The 20,178-nt window shown below is 39.1% G+C and overlaps 1 protein-coding gene across 4 annotated transcripts in view; it reads right to left on the bottom strand.

The window, feature by feature from the left end:
• The window catches only part of LOC133634941 (uncharacterized), a 21,938-nt gene extending 3,000 nt beyond the window's left edge, over positions 1-18,938 (bottom strand). For 2 of the 4 annotated variants that reach the window (XM_062027598.1, XM_062027600.1), the window contains exons 1-6: positions 18,651-18,938; positions 12,089-12,265; positions 11,324-11,377; positions 9,333-9,463; positions 3,653-3,827; positions 1,846-1,971 (exon numbers count right to left, since the gene is read on the bottom strand). In XM_062027598.1, the coding sequence (XP_061883582.1) occupies positions 1,846-1,971; positions 3,653-3,827; positions 9,333-9,463; positions 11,324-11,377; positions 12,089-12,265; positions 18,651-18,773 (786 nt within the window). In that variant the 5' untranslated portion in view covers positions 18,774-18,938. The remainder of the gene's footprint in view (positions 1-1,845; positions 1,972-3,652; positions 3,828-9,332; positions 9,464-11,323; positions 11,378-12,088; positions 12,266-18,650) is intronic. The other 2 variants (XM_062027597.1, XM_062027601.1) reach the window with 2 other exon arrangements.
• Between the last annotated feature and the right edge of the window lie 1,240 nt (positions 18,939-20,178).

Here is a 20,178-nt window from a genome sequence, read left to right as displayed (position 1 = left end):
CAACCCTTGACGTCACGCACATACGTCATCATACATAGACGTTTTCAGCCGGAAGTTTCCCGGGAAATTTAAAATTGCACTTTATAAGTTAACCCGGCCGTATTGGCATGTGTTGCAATGTTAAGATTTCATCGTTGATATATAAACTATCAGACTGCGTGGTCAGTAGTAGTGGCTTTCAGTAGGCCTTTAAGGCTCCCATTAATGCCCTTTTAGCCTTCATTTCAGTACTGTTATTGCACTGGAGAATAATACAATGTGTTGATCAACTTGACATGCATTTGCATCACTGAACTCTGCTAAGCAATGTGGTCTACATACAACACACAAAGACAAAGATATGTTACAAAGGGCCAATTTATTTCAGGCCAGAACAAATTGACAAAACTATTTTAAATAGCTGCAACATAACATACATAAGCAACAAACCGCATAATGACAAATAGCTGTAAAGCTGGCTTCACCCAAGGAAGGCACACATGACATACACAAAGCCTAACCAGGCATTTTTTTCTCTCAAGGAATTGTGAAATAAAATCATGTCTTCAGGAGATCAACACTGTACTGAAGCCCAGAACACTCTACGCATTTCCCCAGTTTTAGTTTAGAGATAAGGAAAGATTGGCCTGGCCCACTGAGATCCCTCTTTATGCTTGTGAACTTTATAGTCTATACATTTAGAGTGATTGATTGGAACTTTTATTAGTAGATTGCACAGTACAGTACATATTCCATACAATTGACCACTAAATGGTAACACCCGAATAAGTTTTTCAACTTGTTTAAGTCGGGGTCCACGTAAATCAATTCATGGTAGTGATGTGATAATCAAACACTCTCGAAGTCTAGAATGAAAGAGTATATAAGAGAATTGACAGTGTGTGTACCTTCAGTGCTGAATGATGAGCAGAGGCATAGTTTGGAGTGTTTTCTTTAGCTCGCTTTCCATTTTTATGTACTCACTGTCCACTGTGTCCAGGTACTTGGAAAATATTTTCATGCCATTTGCCGTTTGACGCCCGGTATCATGCTAATTAGCTGCCTTAAAGCGGGTGACTCCACTGTAGAAATAGCCTGCATGTCTTCTAGCACATACGCTGCAATGGCTCTATCAATGTTGTCCTGGCTAGCAGTCCCTCCGTTAAAATCCAGCCGCTGTTGCTTAGGTGGAGGTGAAGTGTGTCTCTCTTTACTAGCTTCGTCAAAGCATGTTGCTTTTGTAGCTGTTTCAGCAGATTTTAATTGCTGTTTTGGGCAGTAGATATGATCTTTGATCCAAGACAACTTACATTTAACTAAAATGTTATTTTCTTTGTGCTCGACAAAAGAAAAGTAGTCAGAATATCTCCATGTTAAGAAACTCGACTTCGGCTCCGCCATGATGTCCTGTTAGTAAACACAGACACGCCCCTCCCACGCGCCTTTTCTCTTCTCCCCCTTGTGACACAGGAAGATTCAGAAGGACGACACCGCAGCTCTCCAATAAAACACTCAGATCTTCTCTGTTTCTAGCTGATACTACATAAAAAATAACGTAAAATACCGCAGTAACGCATCATGTAGTAACTAACTGAGTTACTGAATATAAAAAATAATGCGTTAGACTACTAGTTACCACCGAAAATAACAGCGTTACAGTAATGTGTTACTTTGTAATGCGTTAGTCCCAACACTGGTGATCAGACAGTATACAGTACAACATATCACAATCCGTTAATTTTTCCTTTAAAAAAAAAAAAACAACGCCATAGATTCGACGGATCGTCAACTTTGGGCAAAATCTGACAATTCAGATTCAACTATGACAATCCTTAGTCAAAGACAGTCCTAATGGAATGTATTTACCTTCGGGTGGTCATGGTGGCCAAGGAGATACAGGGCACCATTCTCTGAGATCCTGAGGACCTGTGCTCCAGTCCAGCCTTCTGCAGGAGTACGAGGGACAAACAGCACCCGGCAGCTCTCTATGCACTGCACAGCACAAGTCAACCAAATATGTTGCAAAGTGAGTACTTCAAAATAAACTTCTGGGATAAAAAAACCAAAACAATGTAATTTACTTGGGGTGCAACGTTTTATTTTAACAATGATTCGATTCAAATCCTAATTTCATGTTGTTGCCGATACGATTCAGGGACGATATTAGTTTATTTAGAACGATACGATCTGAAATGATTTAGTGAGTTGAAATCGATTCAGTAACTTTTTAGTAAAAAAATAAATAAATAAATCAACCAGTGTGATTTTGAAATAAATACTGGATAGTGCCGCCCTAGTGTGTCTCCCTGGAGCATTTTTTAAAAAAGGATTGAAAATGGAAAAAGATGGGGGAGAAATATATGTTTTGTTTTGGTATGTTTTTTGTTTGAGGACAAACACGACACAAACCTTCCCAATTGTCAGAACTCCCACTGTTTAATATGTTTGTGTGTATGCTTCACACTGATGACATTATTTGGTGAACATCGTTTTGTCCTACTTATTTTGGCAGTCCTTGAACCCACCAAAAGTTTTATGCTGTGCGTGAATGCACAAAGGTGCGCTTTGTTGATATTATTGACTTGTTGGAGTGCTAATCAGGCATTTTTGGTGAGTTGCTAACATGCTATTTAGGCTAGCTCTATATAAATATTGCATCATTATGCCTCATTTGTAGGTATGTTTGAGCTCATTTAATATCCTTTACTTTTATCCTCTTTGTATATAATTTATATTTGCATGTCTCATGACACATTATCTCATCAATCAATCAATGTTTATTTATATAGCCCTAAATCACGAGCGTCTCAAAGGGCTGCACAAGCCACAACGACATCCTCGGCTCAGATCTGGGATCTGAGCAGAGGATGTCGTTGTGGAGCTTTGCGTGAGTCTACCATTAAAAAAAAAAAATTAATTGTAGTCCAAAGTGATATCAATAAGTTCATCGTTGTGGGTTAGACTAGCTCACACATGCACATGCATGCTAAAATCCTCCGCTCTGGCCATTTCTAATAAGTAGTGCATAGTTCTAACTTAAATCGGTTAGTAGCCCCGATATGGAAGCGCTAAAAACTACAACGTGGCGGACAGGTGGGATTGCTGTCGAAGAGGGCATGACCGGGAGGAGGGCTTCGGCACGTAAATAACACCGCCCACAAAATGTCGCATTGTGACAGTGTGTTACCAAAATAAATAATTTTGGTAACACTTTAGTATGGGGAACATATTCACCATTAATTAGTTGCTTATTAAAGTAACAGACTTAATTTAGAGTATAAGGGTTAGGGTTACTAATAAGCAATAATTCTGAGGGTATTGAGGGAACTCTTATAGTTAATGGCTTACTGGTTGTATATTAAGGCCATGCAGAATAAGGCATTAATAAGTACTTAATACTGACTAATTAAGAGCCAAAATGTTACTAATTTGCATGTTAATCAGCAACTAATTAATGGTGAATATGTGTTACCCATACTAAAGTGTTACCATAATTTGAACCACAGCACCACCATTAAATGCTACGTAGACCACAAGGAAGGGTTTTAAAAACATGACCAAACAAGACAGTCGTAAAGACGGTATACAAAAAACAAAGTTATTATCCAACCAAATCCTACAAAAAAGTGGGGCGTAAAAAAAACAAGGCTTTGCCGTGCTGCACAACACATACCTGTAAATATGTAAAGGAAAACTTGCGTCCAGTTTGTTTCGGAACTCGCTCTCGGAAAAACGCCACCAGCCGACTCTCCAACTGTTTGGGTGACCACTCACTGTCAACGGTTATCCGAGCGGCCATTCCAATGGCCGAAAGAGCTTCTTGCTCTTTGCCATGTGGTGCAATGTTTCTGCGGGGACAGTAAGTACAGTAATGATGACTTAGATTGATGTATCGGATAATTCAACTTAACAGAGGTCTTCAACAAGGGGTCCGCAAAAGGTACTGCCAGGGGGGGTCGTTAAATGTTTGGTTGATTTAGAGCAGGGGTCACCAACCTTTTTGAAACCAAGAGCTACTTCTTGGGTACTGATTAATGCAAAGGGCTACCATTTTGATACACACTTAAATAAATTGCCAGAAATAGCCAATTTGCTCAATTTACCTTTAACTCTATGTTATTATTAATAATTAATTATATTTATCTTTGTGGAAACACTGATCATCTTAATGATTTCTCACAATAAATATATATAGAAAAAGATAAATATCAATATGCAACACTTTATTTTTATATTTTCTCTAAGTGCACATTTTTCAAATTGAACATTTTCAAATGATCACTTCTAAGACAGTCTTGTGAAATCACAATATCCCATTTTAACTAGCTAGCCACTAACAGTTTTTTAACAAATCATGAATTACTTTGCAACATGTTTGTACAAATAACTCATGTAAAATACAAAGGTCAACTCTCAAATTTTTAAATAAATCATGTCACACTTTGAACTGGACACCAAATCTGTTATCTGTTTCTTTGTCAGTTAGTGGGAAGCCTGGCATTGCATGCTGTTAACTAGTGTGTTGTACTCTGGTGTGTAACTGGACACTGCAACTCTGAGTGAGTCTTGCAGATATGCATCAGTGAGGCGTGTTCTGTGTTTGTTCGTGATGAAGCTCATGTCAGAAGAGGCTGATTCACAAAGATACGTTGAACCAAACAGGCTTGCAACCTTCATAGCTGCTGCGCATACACCACTGTACTTTTCTGTGTCAACAAGGCACCAAAAGTTTGGTGCAGCCTGGTGGGCTTTGAGGTGGAGATCATTTTGCAGTGTTACAATTTCAATCTCCACCTGTTCAGCATCCAGGTTGAATGTTGCACTTAACTGCTCAGCAATGCATGATATGTCCACGTTCATGAAAGGATTAGAAATGAACGACATACATGGCTCAAGCTGATCCAGGTCACAAAACCTGTTCTCAAACTCTTGCCCAACTCTGTTTATGACCTGAGAGTACTTTTCTGCAACTTTGTCAAAAGCCTCAGATTCCACAGATTTTCTAGATTTGCCAGAATACTTTTTTTGAATTTTAATCATAATAAGTTTGAAGAAATATTTCCCAAATATTCTTCGTCGAAAAAACAGAAGCTAAAATGAAGAATTCAATTAAAATGTATTTATTATTCTTTACAATAAAAAAAAAAAATACTTGAACATTGATTTAAATTGTCAGGAAAGAAGAGGAAGGAATTTAAAAGGTAAAAAGGTATATGTGTTTAAAAATCCTAAAATAATTTTTAAGGTTGTATTTTTTCTCTAAAATTGTCTTTCTGAAAGTTATAAGAAGCAAAGTAAAAAAATTAATGAATTTATTTAAACAAGTGAAAACCAAGTCTTTAAAATATTTTCTTGGATTTTCAAATTCTATTTGAGTTTTGTCTCTTTTAGAATTAAAGGCCTACTGAAATGAATTTGTTTTATTTAAACGGGGATAGCAGATCCATTCTATGTGTCATACTTGATCATTTCACGATATTGCCATATTTTTGCTGAAAGGATTTAGTATAGAACGACGATAAAGTTCGCAACTTTTGGTCACTAGGGCCAATTTAGTGTTGCCAATCAACCTATCCCCAGGTGCATGTCTTTGGAGGTGGGAGGAAGCCGGAGTACCCGGAGGGAACCCACGCAGTCACGGGGAGGACATGCAAACTCCACACAGAAAGATCCCGAGCCCGGGATTGAACTCATGACTACTCAGGACCTTCGTATTGTGAGGCAGACGCACTAACCCCTCTGCCACCGTGCTGCCCTATTACGGATTAGTCAGGGGGAAATGTAAATCAAATTATGCCTGTGAGTATTCCAGGTCATGGTATTCTCTTCAGGTCAGGATGTCTTAAAAAACAACCTGAACGGTCATGTTGTGATCGATTCAACGCCTTGAGAAAGAGTTACGAGTAAAACGAGTGAATCAGCATGACCTTTGAGCAGCATTATCAATGTAACGACATCAACTTGTTTTTGTTCTTTAGCAAAGAGAGAAAAAGATAAGATGACCAAAGCCTTTTCTTATTCTTCCGTTTTTTGGCCGCTATGTCGTTTGGTTCAGGCGTTGCAGCCAGCTCACTGTGTCAGGGTTGTGGTTGAGCAGGTCAAGGAGTTTGTCCTCAAGTGGGCGTAGGGTGGGCCACTTGCGGAGTATGTGGTATGCAGTCTGCACAGTGTGGACACACATGCAGACTGCTGATTGGCCCTGCCCCCAGAAGTACATGTCAGAGCTGATATGGCCGACTCCATTTTGTAGCCGATTTAGAGTTAGCCATTCTCTACGAGGCATGTTGGCACCTGGTGGCAACGATGTGTTAGGGCATACTGTAAATTGAGTAGGTCGTGGGGTCTCTCTGCCAGCCAGTTTTCCATCCGTCAAGGATGTTGATATTGGAGAAGTGAAGAGTTGCTGCATGTGGTGGGAGAAAAGGGCAAAAAGTTGAGAGTTCTGTAGGGGATAGTTCACATCCAACAAGGCCTTGTTCACCAGTCTCTGAATAGTCTTCTCTGCAAAGTATAACACTGCCAGGAAATCAGACGGGGTGGGTCGTTGGCAGCCAGTAATAATTCTCAAGGTGTCGTTTAAAGACGTGTCCAGCTTTTTAGTGTGTACACTTGGCACCATGCTGGAGCGGCATATTGTGCAGCAATGTAGACTAGGGCCAGGGGACCAGTGCGAAGGGTAGACTTATTGACTCCCCAGGATGAGCCTGCCAGACGATGAGGGTTGTTCCTAGATAACATTTTGCCACGTAGAAAATTCAAGGTGTCACCCGAAGGTCAGCTGCCTATCTAGATTTACCCCAATGTATGTTAGAGTAGGGTTGTAGGGCAGAGGTGTCCTGTTAAGGTTGACTGTAAGCTGGCGCCGAGCTTCTTTGTTGTTGAGGTGGAAAGCTGAGCGGTGGTTTTTGTCATGCTTGGCTTCAGTCTTCAAGTTTTGATATAGGATGCTACCAGTGCCATGTTTGCTGGAAGCACGCATTCTAATTTTGACTAGCATCTGTCAGAGTGAAGAAGAGTGAAGTCCTCGGTATATGCGTACTGCAGAGATGTTGTGCAAGGCAGGTCACTAATGTAAATGTTAAATATCATAGAGGCCACTACCAATCTTTGGGGAACTCTGTTTCTTAGGCGTCTTGGGCGGCTGGACTGTCCATTGTCTTTAGTATGAAACTGCGATTCGCAATGTTGTTAGCAATGAATCGCACTAGATTGCGATTAGCATAGATCCGGAAGAGTTTCAGAGTCAAGCCGTGGTGTCTCGCTGTGTCATAGGCTGCGGTCAGGTCCACTAAGATGACACCCGTCTAGCATCCTTTTTTAAAGCTGACTTTATAGTTACTTGAAAGCTTCCTTGTGTTGTACAGTACGGTATCCGCGATGGAAGCCCGCTTGGGTGTCAGGAAGTTGGGGGTGCACAAATGGCTCCAACCGGGCAAGAGGGAGTTGTTCGAGGAGCTTTGAAGGGGACGCTGGGGAGTAAATAGGGTGGTAGTTATTTGGGTCGGCCGTAGTTTTGTTTGGTTTTGGCAGAGCAATGACGGTAACCTTCCACCAGATCTTGGGCATCAACGGACGAAGGAGACAGGAGGAGTAGAACACCTGGAGTCATTCCAGGCATCTATGGCCACAGTGTAAAAGAAACTCAGGTGGGATGATGTCAGGGCTTTGGGCTTGTCCACTCTTTAGTTGGATAATAGCGTTAGCTAGTTCTTCAGCTTAGAAGGGTACTGATATGTGGCCATCGACTGGTTGTTTTTTGCTTGATGGAACAGGTGTCATCCATGTTGGTATCCTTGAAGCAGCCATTTGCAAGGAGCTGTTCAGCTATTGAGTTGGCTGTCACCGGACATTGACAATGTCTGGAAATTCTATCTGTAAGGCGGTTAAAGGTCTTCCAAACATCTTCAGCCGTGACACCGCCTGGGTTGTATGACGTATTTTTCCAAATTATGCTGTGGCAGTTAAAGTCACCCAAATAAATGCAGGGTGGGTCAAAAGCACGGATTAAGTTTACTTGAAGCCGAGACGTAGGGGGCTTGTAGATGTTAATGACAGTTGTACTTTCAACTTGTGTGGCTGACCATTCGAGGCTGAATGGAAATTCTGTATTAGGCACGAATCCAATCCAATCCACTTTATTTATATAGCACATTTATACAACAAAAATGTTTCCAAAGTGCTGCAGAAAAATATTAAAAACAAGATTCAAACACTATCCTTAGCTCCACCACTGACTGAATAAAAACAAAATAAATAAATATAAAAACAATGTAAAAATAAATATGATTAAAAACTATTTTAAAGGTGTGGCCAGCGCGCCTACAGAAGCATAGGTCACAGCCTCTGTCTATGGTGCTGAGGACGAGCACCATCGGATGGGGGCGGGGCATGTGCTGACGGCGAGACACAGTTGACAGGTGATTAGATTTCCCAGGTGGTACGTGTTAATCTAATCATCTGTTGTCTTTAACTTTGTTAAAAACTGCACGCTTGGCTCCTGTGCCGTGTCTACAGTGGAACTGCTAGGAAGCAACTTCCACAAAAGGGTAAAACCAATTAAAACAATAAATAGAAATACACATTTAAAAATCAGAGGACCACACAACTCACATCGTTGTAGAATGTGTGCTAAATTCTGCAATTTTTATGTATCGCGCTTTCTGTTTTGATTTGGCATGGATAGGGTGTTAAAAAAAAATATATATATATTTTTGAATGAATCGCAATTCTTATTTGTAACTATTCCTAATCGATTTAAAAAAAAAAAAAACATTTATTTTTTTATTTTAAATCTATCCTGTCCAGGCACTAAGCCAAATCATATTGTTGCTGTAGATGCCTAAATATGCTGTACAGATTTACTTTTGAAAAGTCTTGGCTACTTCTTTTGTTGCCTTATCTGTATTTGCCTTTATTATGTTTGGGTAGAATTTTATTGAACAAAATCAGTTTTCTTTTAAGTAATATAGAAATGTATCACAAATGTTTATTTTATAGAGAAATGTAGTTGATCATAGAACTTGCACCCAATTATATTAGAGTGTGGATTTCGAATTGAGAATAATTTTGAATAGAGAATCGATTCTGAATCGAATCGTTATCTCAGAACCGAATCCTGCGCTGCCCAAAGATTCACAGCGCTAATGGATATGTTATCTCAACTTATCCCTGAAAAGCAGGGGCCCAAGATAGATCTTTGAGGTTCCCCTATTGAGCGGTCTAAAAAGGAGTACATGGGGCTCTTACTTTGTGCCTCCAACTAAATTAAAATGTGTTTTTGTGGACTCAATTTGTGTTGCATAACTAATCTAAATTCATAAACAGCCAAAAGACAATCCCTTTCATACTCTCACCTTGTGAGTTCGTCGTCATAGTAACCTCCTGATAAACAGAGTACGTCTTTGACCACCAGCCCAGTCTTTTGGGGTGTCAAACTCTTCCATTTGGCCCGACGTTCCTTTTTCAAAGAGGACGTGTGAGTCCACTGTAAGAGAGTTCAACATCCGTTGGATTATTTCCCTAGAAGGACCACTAAATTTCGTTAGGACGATTAATAGAGACAGCAATCAACACATGATTAGGTTGAATCACAGTAAGAAAAAAAAAGCAGCACACAGAAAAAAGAACATTTGAATCTGCAAAACCCAAAACCAGTGAAGTTGGCACGTTGTGTAATTCGTAAATAAAAACAGAATACAATGATTTGCAAATCCTTTTCAACTTATATTCAATTGAATAGACTGCAAAGACAAGATATTTAATGTGACATTTTTGTTTGCAAATAAACATTACCTTAGAATTTAATAGCAGCAACACATTGCAAAAAAGTTGGCACAGGGGCATTTTTTACCACTGTGTTACATGGCCTTTCCTTTTAACAACACTCAGTAAACGTTTGGGAACTGAGGAGACACATTTTTTAAGCTTTTCAGGTGGAATTCTTTCCCATTCTTGCTTGATGTACAGCTTAAGTTGTTCAACAGTCCGGGGGTCTCCCTTGTGGTATTTTATTGCATCACACATTTTCAACGGGAGACAGGTCTGGACTACAGGCAGGCCAGTCTAGTACCCGCACTCTTTTACTATAAAACCACGCTGATGTAACACGTGGCTTGGCATTGTCTTGCTGGAATAAGCAGGGGCGTCCATGATAACATTGCTTGGATGGCAACATATGTTGCTCCAAAACCTGTATGTACCTTTCAGCATTAATGGTGCCTTCACAGATGTATAAGTTACCCATGTCTTGGGCACTAATACACCCCCATACCATTACAGATGCTGGCTTTTGAACTTTGCACCTATAACAATCCGGATGGTTTTTTCCCGCTTTGGTCTGTCCACAGTTTCCAAAAACAATTTGAAATGTGGACTCGTCAGACCACAGAACACTTTTCCACTTTGCATCAGTCCATCTTAGATGAGCTCGTGCCCAACGAAGCCGGCAGCGTTTCTGGGTGTTGTTGATAAATGGCTTTGGCCCTGCATAGTAGAGTTTTAACTTGCACTTACAGATGTAGCGATGAACTGTAGTTATGGACAGTGTTTTTCTGAAGTGTTCCTGAGCCCATGTGGTGATATCCTTTACACACTGATGTCGCTTTTTGATGCAGTACTGCCTGAGGGATCGAAGGTCCGTAATATCATCACTTACGTGTAGTGATTTCTCTAGATTCTCTGAACCTTTTGATGATATTACGGGCCGTAGATGGTGAAATCCCTAAATTCCTTGCAATAGCTCGTTGAGAAATGTTGTTCCTAAACTGTTTGACAATTTTCTCACGCATTTGTTCACAAAGTGGTGACCCTCGCCCCATCCTTGTTTGTGAATGACTGAGCATTTCATGGAAGCTACTTTTATACCCAATCATGGCACCCACCTGTTACCAATTAGCCTGTTCACCTGTGGGATGTTCCAAATAGGTGTTTGATGAACATTCCTCCACTTTCTCAGTCTTTTTTGCCACTTGTGCCAGCTTTTTTTAAACATGTTGCAGAAGCATCAAACTCCAAACGAGCTAATATTTGCAAAAAATACAAGTTTTCCAGTTTAAACGTTAAAATATCTTGTCTTTGCAGTCTATTCAATTGAATATAAGTTGAAAAGGATTTGCAAATCATTGTAATTTGTTTTTAATTAGCATTTACACAATGGGCCAACTTCACTGGTTTTGGGGTTTGTACTCATTTCTATTTCAATTGATTTCAGTTTGAGTATTTTTTTCCGAGCGGACTGAAAAAGGGAAGGGATAAGAGTTTGGTTAGTGATCAGAATGTGCAGTAGATGAATCATGTTGAAGCATTCATGCAAAGATAATAATAATACAAAAATGGAAGGAGTTACCGGGGTCTTGAGCTCTCCCAGCTTGACCTCAGAGCTCGTGGGAGGAAGAAGCGTCTGAGACAAGGAACAAACAAATGGACTACAGTACATTTGTAAACATTTAAAAAATAAAAAAGTTATAATGGGGTCCAATTTAGAGGTTAATAATTCATGTATTCAATTTTGGAATTAAGTTGTAACAACGGAAAAAAACAGGTGATGTGAATATTTTCCGAACGCACTGTAAACTGTTGCGTCTGACCAGTCTTCCTCTCAGGGAATTAAAGTCACTGGTCAATCCCTAGTTCTTTAGATGACATATATGCTGAGTAAGAAGGACCATCAAGACAGAATAGGAATATTATCAAGTTTTACTAAAGCTTTAGGAGACCAGCCCACATCAATACAGTCATACCATCATCTCGGGATGGTCTAACATTCAAACGGAAGAGACAACTTCTTGCATACGAAGAAAGCCCCCACCCTGTCCAGAAAGGAATAGAGCCTCATTGTTCTAATACAGATAAGATATAAGGGAGTACTCCAACTCATACATTCCAAGCCTTCAAGGTAACACACAGTTTACTTGCGGACATAAAATGAAAAAATAGAAAGAGTACAAATGGAAAAACACTAGCTGCTTCAAACATGACAATGAATAAATAAAGAACTCTTAAACATATATGCATTCTCCACAAAACACACACAGTATAATATGCACACACACACACATTCATATGTATAGATACAAAATAGAGATACATGACATCCCTGATAGGACCCCACCTCCATTTCCATCTCCATTTCTTCCGTAAAGGCAGCGGGTGGAGGGTAGCGCTTAGTTCTCTCCCTGGCAGGTGTGTTTGCTTTGGTTTTGGCTTGCTGCCGCCTGTCCTGCTTGATCCGAACCATGGGCTGTGGGTTTTCCTCACAACTACGAACCAAAGGAGGCACCAAGTTTTTCTGAATTTAAAAAAAGGATATCGTCATCATTATAATTTGTTTTGGTAGAAGTCCTGTTGTTGTTGCAATAGCTTGATATTGCATACAATTAATATAATTCCTCATTTTCCCACTATTGGTAGTGGTGTCATTGATTAGATTTGGTTAGCCTTAGATTCAAATGGTGGGCGATACTGATAGTCGACACCGGACTGATACCTTTCACTTGAATTGGTATGGTTATTTAATAATTTTGTTACTAGTGCAAATTAATGACAAAAAAAACAATGTATGCATTATACAATTTTGTGTGTAACAAACATATGAATACATGTTGAGTAGAGAATCATTGTAACAAAGTTTATGGTTTGTTAAACCTTTAATATTTGTGAAAATATACAGGCCTTGAATTTTAACTTTTTAAGGTCAAGGCAAGTGTTGCCTTAAAGGAGGGCTCATATTTTAGGGCGCAAAGGCAATCATTATTTGCAGGATATATATATATATATATATATATATATATATATATATATATATATATATGGGCTGCCAATTATGGCCAAAGTAATACCTAAGATTATTGTTATCAATATTGAAATCATGATTACTGATGGTTAGGTAAAGCAGTGTTGGGGTGTGAACGTAATACCATCATGTCATTTCTAATGTCTAATAAAAAGACTATAGATAGACGTTATCCATATATTTATAGACAAATATTAGTTTTTTTAATTCTTTAATAACATCAACTTGTCAGCTTTTTGTCATTACATGATGCCTTTATCTCTATTTTTACATTTTGATACAGTTTTTTATTTATTTATTTTTTTTAAGTTATGTACATCATGTAGATGATGTATCGGGACAGATCCATTATGAGTTTGAGCAGAAATATGTCGTATAGGAATTAACTACACACAATAACACATTAACAAAATGATGTCACGTGAATGATTTTTGAAGTGACATGAAAAAAACACAATAAATGTAAACAAAACCTGGTGTTTACTTTTTAATACAAAAAAAATACACAAAGCAGTTTGGCTAATGAAGATGAAGTCTAATAAACAAGCTTTGTTCTTCTGCAACGCCTCCCTAGTGTTTCAGTACAACAGTTTGGCCAACAACAAAAAAAACCCTGGAGTGATACCTCTCACATCGAATAAACAATCTTCACCGCCTGCGTTCAATTCGATGAGCTGACAAAACATTTTAGCCAGTATGGATATTAATTGAAAACTGATACAGTTTAAAGTTCAATAAAGGAGCATCCCAGTAAACAAACTAAAGACTTCATAAACAAGTTGTGAAAACGTTCACGACACATTGCCTGCTGGAAAACATTAAATAGTTTTCTCCTTCGCTGTATACTTTTAGTGTGGGGACAAGTGTCTCCAATATTGTCCACACCTGTCTCCATCTAAACACAGCAGTGTGCTCTTAAACGCACGCCGGGAAGCGAGGGAAAATTACGTTAAACCAATAGAGAGTTTTTAAGTTATGTACATCATATAGGTCAGTGGTCCCCAACCACCGGGCCGCGGCCCGGTACCGGTCCGTGGACCGATTGGTACCGGGCCGCACAAGAAAAAAATAAATACAATTTTTTAAAAAAATTAATTAAATCAACATAAAAAACAATATATATATTATATATCAATATAGATCAATACAGTCTGCAGGGATACAGTCTGTAAGCACACATGATTGTATTTCTTTATGACAAAAAACAAAACAAACCCCCCCCCCCCCCCCCCCCCTCTCGGTCAGTGGGACAATTTTTCAAGCGTTGACCGGTCCGCAGCTACAAAACGGTTGGGGACCACTGATATAGATGATGTATTGGGACAGATCCATTATGAATTTGAACAGAAATATGTTGTACAGGAATTAACTATACACAATAACACTAACAAAATGATGTCACATAAATAATTTTTGAAGTGACATGAAAAAAACAATTAAAGGCCTACTGAAATGAAATGTTTTATTCAAACGGGGATAGCAGATCCATTCTATGTGTAATACTTGATCATTTCGCGATATTGCCATATTTTTGCTGAAAGGATTTAGTAGAGAACAACGACGATAAAGGTCGCAACTTTTGGTCGCTGATAAAAAAAAGCCTTGCCTGTACCGGAAGTAGCGTGACGTCACCGGAGGAAGGACTCCTCACATTTTCCCATTGTTTACAATGCAGCGAGAGAGATTCGGACCGAGAAAGCGACGATTACCCCATTAATTTGAGCGAGGATGAAAGATTTGTGGATGAGGAAAGTGAGAGTGAAGAACTACAGTGCAGTGCAGGACATATCTTTTTTCGCTCTGACTGTAACTTAGGTACGAGCTGGCTCATTGGATTCCACACTCTCTCCTTTTTCTATTGTGGATCACGGATTTGTATTTTAAACCACCTCGGATACTATATCCTCTTGAAAATGAGTCGAGAACGTGAAATGGACATTCACAGTGACTTTTATCTCCAAGACAATACATCGGCAAAGCTCTTTAGCTACTGAGCTAACGTGATAGCATCGGGCTCAAATGCAGATAGAAACAAAATAAATAAACCCCTGACTGGAAGGATAGACAGAAAATCAACAATACTATTAAACCATGGACATGTAACTACACGGTTAATAATTCCCAGCTTGGCGAAGCTTAACAATGCTGTTGCTAACGACGCCATTGAAGCTAACTTAGCAACGGGACCTCACAGAGCTATGATAAAAACATTAGCGCTCCACCTACGCCAGCCAGCCCTCATCTGTTCATCAACACCCGTGCTCACCTGCGTTCCAGCGATCGACAGAAGGACGAAGGACTTCACCCGATCATCCGTGCGGTCGGCGGCTAGCGGTCGGCGGCTAGCGTCGGCTAGCGCGTCTGCTATCCATGTCAAAGTCCTCCTGGTTGTGTTGCTACAGCCAGCCGCTAATACACCGATCCCACTTACAACTTTCTTCTTTGCAGTCTTCATTGTTCATTAAACAAATTGCAAAAGATTCACCAACACAGATGTCCAGAATACTGTGGAATATTGAGATGAAAACAGAGCTTTTTTGTATTGGATTCAATGGGGTACCAATACTTCCGTTTCAACGATTGACGTCACGCGCATACGTCATCATATATAGACGTTTTCAACCGGAAGTTTAGCGGGAAATTTAAAATCGCACTTTATAAGTTAACCCGGCCGTATTGTTAAAGGCCTACTGAAATTATTTTTTTAAAAATTTAAACGGGGATAGCAGATCCATTCTATGTGTAATACTTGATCATTTCGCGATATTGCCATATTTTTGCTGAAAGGATTTAGTAGAGAACATCGACGATAAAGTTCGCAACTTTTGGTCGCTGATAAAAAAAAGCCTTGCCTGTACCGGAAGTAGCGTGACGTCAGAGGAGGAAGGGCTGCTCACATTTCCCCATTGTTTACACCAGCAGCGAGAGAGATTCGGACTAAGAAAGCGACGATTACCCCATTAATTTGAGCGAGGATGAAAGATTTGTGGATGAGGAACGTGAGAGTGAAGTACTTGAGTGCAGTGCAGGACGTATCTTTTTTCGCTCTGACCGTAACTTAGGTACAAGCTGGCTCATTGGATTCCACACTTTCTCCTTTTTCTATTGTGGATCACGGATTTGTATTTTGAACCACCTCGGATACTATATCCTCTTGAAAATGGAAGTCGAGAACGCGAAATGGACATTCACAGTGACTTTTATCTCCACGACAATACATCGGTGAAGCACTTTAGCTACTGAGCTAACGTGATAGCATCGTGCTTAACTGCATATAGAAACAAAACAAATAAGCCCCTGACTGGAAGGATAGACAGAAGATCAACAATACTACCAAACTCTGGACATGTAACTTCACGGTTAATGCTTTCCAGCTTGGCGAAGCTTAGCAATGCTGTTGCTAACGACGCCATTGAAGCTAACTTAGCTACGGAACCTCGACAGAGCTATGCTAAAAACATTAGCTCTGCACCTACGCCAGCCCTCATCTGCTCATCCCGACCCGTGCTCACCTGCGTTCCAGCGATCAACGGTACGACGAAGGACTTCACCCGATCACCGATGCGGTCGGCGGCCCGGAGACGGAGGAAGTCAAGGTGAGGTCGGCGGCTAGCGCGTCTGCTATCCATCTCAAAGTCCTCCTGGTTGTGTTGCTGTATACCGCCGCCAATACACCGATCCCACCTACAACTTTCTTCTTTGCAGTCTCCATTGTTCATTAAACAAATTGCAAAAGATTCACCAACACAGATGTCCAGAATACTGTGGAATTTTGAGATAAAAACAGAGCTTTTTGTATTGGATTCAATGGGCTCTGAATACTTCCGTTTCAATGATTGACGTCACGCGCAAACGTCATCATATCGAAACGTTTTCAGCCGGAAGTTTGCCGGGAAATTTAAAATTGCACTTTATAAGTTAACCCGGCCGTATTGGCATGTGTTGCAATGTTAAGATTTCATCATTGATATATAAACTATCAGACTGCGTGGTCGGTAGTAGTGGGTTTCAGTAGGCCTTTAATGTTTACAAAACCTGGTGTTTACTTTTTGATATCAAAATAAAACACAAAGCAGTTTGGCTAACAAAAAAAAAACCCGAAGTGATACCTCCCACATCGAATAAACAATCTTCACCACCTGCATTCAATTTGATGAGCTGACAAAACACTTTAGCTAGTATTGATGTTATTTGAACACTGATACGGTTTGCAGTTCAATAAAGGAGGAGTGAACATCCCAGTAAACAAACTAAAGACTTTTTAAACAAGTTGTGACAACGTTCACGACACATCGCCTGCTGCAAAACATCAAATAGTTTTCTCCATTGCTGTATACTTTGTGTGGGGACAAGTGTCTCCAATATTGTCAGCACCTGTCTCCATCTAAACACAGCAGTGTGCTCTTAAACGCATGCCGAGAAGCGAAGGAAAATGACGTTAAACCAAGCGCTTGGTTACTCAGAGGGGAACTCTCCAGAGCAAAGTCCAACCACTGTGCCGCGGCACACTAGTGTGCCTTGAGATACAGTCTGGTGTGTCGTGAGAGATTATATGATTTCACCTATTTGGGTTAAAAATATATTTTGCAAACCAGTAATTATAGTCTGCAAATGATGTGTTGTTGTTGAGTGTCGGTGCTGTCTAGAGCTCGGCAGAGTAACCATGTCATACTCTTCCATATCAGTAGGTGGCAGCCGGTAGCTAGTTGCTTTGTAGATGTCGGAAACAGCGGGAGGCAGTGTGCAGGTAAAAAGGTGTCTAAGGCTTAAACCAAAAATAAACAAAAGGTGAGTGCCCCTAAGAAAAGGCATTGAAGCTTAGGGAAGGCTATGCAGAACGAAACTAAAACTGAACTGGCTGCAAAGTAAACAAAAACATAATGCTGGACGACAGCAAAGACTTACTGTGGAGCAAAGACGGCATCCCCAATGTACATCCGCACATGAAATGACAATCAACAATGTCCCCACAAAGAAGGATAAAAACAACTGAAATATTCTTGACTGCTAAAAGAAAGTAGATGCGGGAAATATCGCTCAAAAGGAAGACATGAAACTGCTACAGGAAAATACCAAAAAAAGAGAAAAAGCCACCAAAATAGGAGCGCAAGACAAGAACTAAAACACTACACACAGGAAAACAGCAAAAAACTCAAAATAAGTCAGGGTGTGATGTGACAGGTGGTGACAGTACACCTACTTTGAGACAAGAGCTATAGTGATGCATGCTTGGTTATGGTTTAAAGTCATATCCAACAATTGCGACGACTTTTTACTGTCAACTGAGTTTGGTTTTTTAATGATTTCTGCTGGTGGTGTGCCTCCGCATTTTTTCAAGGCAAAAAATGTGCCTTGGCTCAAACAAGGTTGAAAAACACTGATCTGGACTATGTGGTCCACCAGACTAAAAAGAAGGGTTAAATGGGTCTTGATATATTTTCACAAATAAATCATACATTTCACAAATCAAAAATGGTGTTTTATTAGTGTTTAGGTTTCAGAGAATAATCAGTCCAGATTTGAGAATTTTAAGCAGGGTGGTTTAATTTTATTGTGGACCTGGACTAATGTAGCTAAAACATAATTAAATGTGCTTTTATTATTATTTCCCAAATAGGTGAAATGTTTCACAAACCATAAACGTGATGATACTTTACACATGTTTTTTTTTTAATTGTATTTAATTTGTAAACAAGTTGCCAATATTGGCAGGTCTATTGAAAGGTATCAGTCAGGTTTCGACTATCACTATCGCCCACCATTCGAACGGAAGATCATTCAGTAAAGATACAATAAATGTCTTTTTGGGACATATTCGAGTATTTTTTTTCATTACCAGCTATGAAATGTATGTTTTAATCAAGTAAAGGTGTGCACTTACCTCATAAAAGCAGTATTGTTGCTCTCGTTCTAGAGTTGATATCATCATACAGGAACGATCAGAAGAGAATAATTCCATCTCGATATTTTCCTTACTTTCACTTGACTGCATCCTATTCGCCATATTTCGAGCGTCGTATTAACAATATATGTTCTTAACCTTGCTTTATATCACGCATTCTCGTCGTTACTAGTTTTATTTACTTTGTTCCCCAATCTTTTTTTGGTCCGACCACATCTTTTACCTTCCAAAGTGCGGTCACGTGGTCATCACCTCCAGCTGAAATTAATCACGGCCTGCACGCTCATTGGCTGAGACCGGTGCTAGTGTGCTCTGATTGGCTACGAGGTAGGATGTACATTCTTCATTTTTATTTTATTTTTTTAAATATTTTTTTATTGAACAACAAACATACATTTATAATTCACTCAACAGTCAAGGCACTTTCAACAACAAGGAAAGAAAACAAAAGCAAATACAGAGAGAATTAAATATTAATAAATAATTATAATAAAAAAAAAAAAAAAGAGTACATACTTATTGGTGACGAGGTTCGATTCGCACACTTCCGTACTTATTATCGATTGCGCACATAAGTGCATTCAAAGATATATAATAGTTTTTTTTTTAAACCTTTATTTATAAATTTCAACATTTACAAACAGTCGAGAAACAATAATCAAGAAAAAATGTGAACAGAAAAAGACGCGGGTAATTTCGTCATTTCCGGTGTCGTGCAAAATTCTGTATCCTGAAATATTTCGTATCCGCGGTAGCGCGCATTGGGGGCGGAGCTTAGTGCCTTTTTTGTTTGTTTTTATGTTGGTTTTTTTTATTGAACAACAAACATACATTTATAATTCACTCAAAAGTCAAGGCACTTTCAACAACAAGGAAAGAAAACAAAAGCAAATACAGATTGGGTATTAAATATTAATAAATAAAAATAATAAAAACAATTGTTTTTTTTAAAAGTACATTCTTATTGGTGACGAGGTTCAATTCGCACACGTCCGTACTTATTATTATCGTCTGAGCACATTAGTGCGTTCAAAGATATATAATAGTGATAAGAAAAGATGTAAACAGAAAAAGACGCGGGTAATTTCGTCATTTCCGGTGTCGTGCAAAATTCTGTATACTGAAATATTTCGTATCCGCGGGAGCGCGCGTTGGGGGCGGAGCTTTGTGTGTTTTTTTTTTTGTGGGTTTATTTAATTGTACAACAAACATACATTTATAATTCACTCAACAGTCAAGGCACTTTCAGCAACAAGGAAAGAAAACAAAAGCAAATTTAGAGAGTATTAAATATTAATAAATAATTTTAAAAAAGAAAGAAAAAAAGACAAAAAGGGCTACCTAAATCATTCTTTAATTTTATTTTAATTTTAATAAATAATAATAAATAAATACAAATAAAATAAAAATAAAAAAAGACAAAAAGGGCTACCTAAATCACAATTTAAGGGCTTTTGTACTCTTAATCATCCTGCAAGATTTGATTGATAATTGTAAACCACAGATT

This window comes from Entelurus aequoreus, linkage group LG19 (genome assembly GCF_033978785.1).
Source record: "Entelurus aequoreus isolate RoL-2023_Sb linkage group LG19, RoL_Eaeq_v1.1, whole genome shotgun sequence".
NCBI classification, from domain to species: domain Eukaryota; kingdom Metazoa; phylum Chordata; class Actinopteri; order Syngnathiformes; family Syngnathidae; genus Entelurus; species Entelurus aequoreus.
Note: the sequence above shows the minus strand (reverse complement) of the source record. Positions and strands in the feature narration are given on the sequence as shown.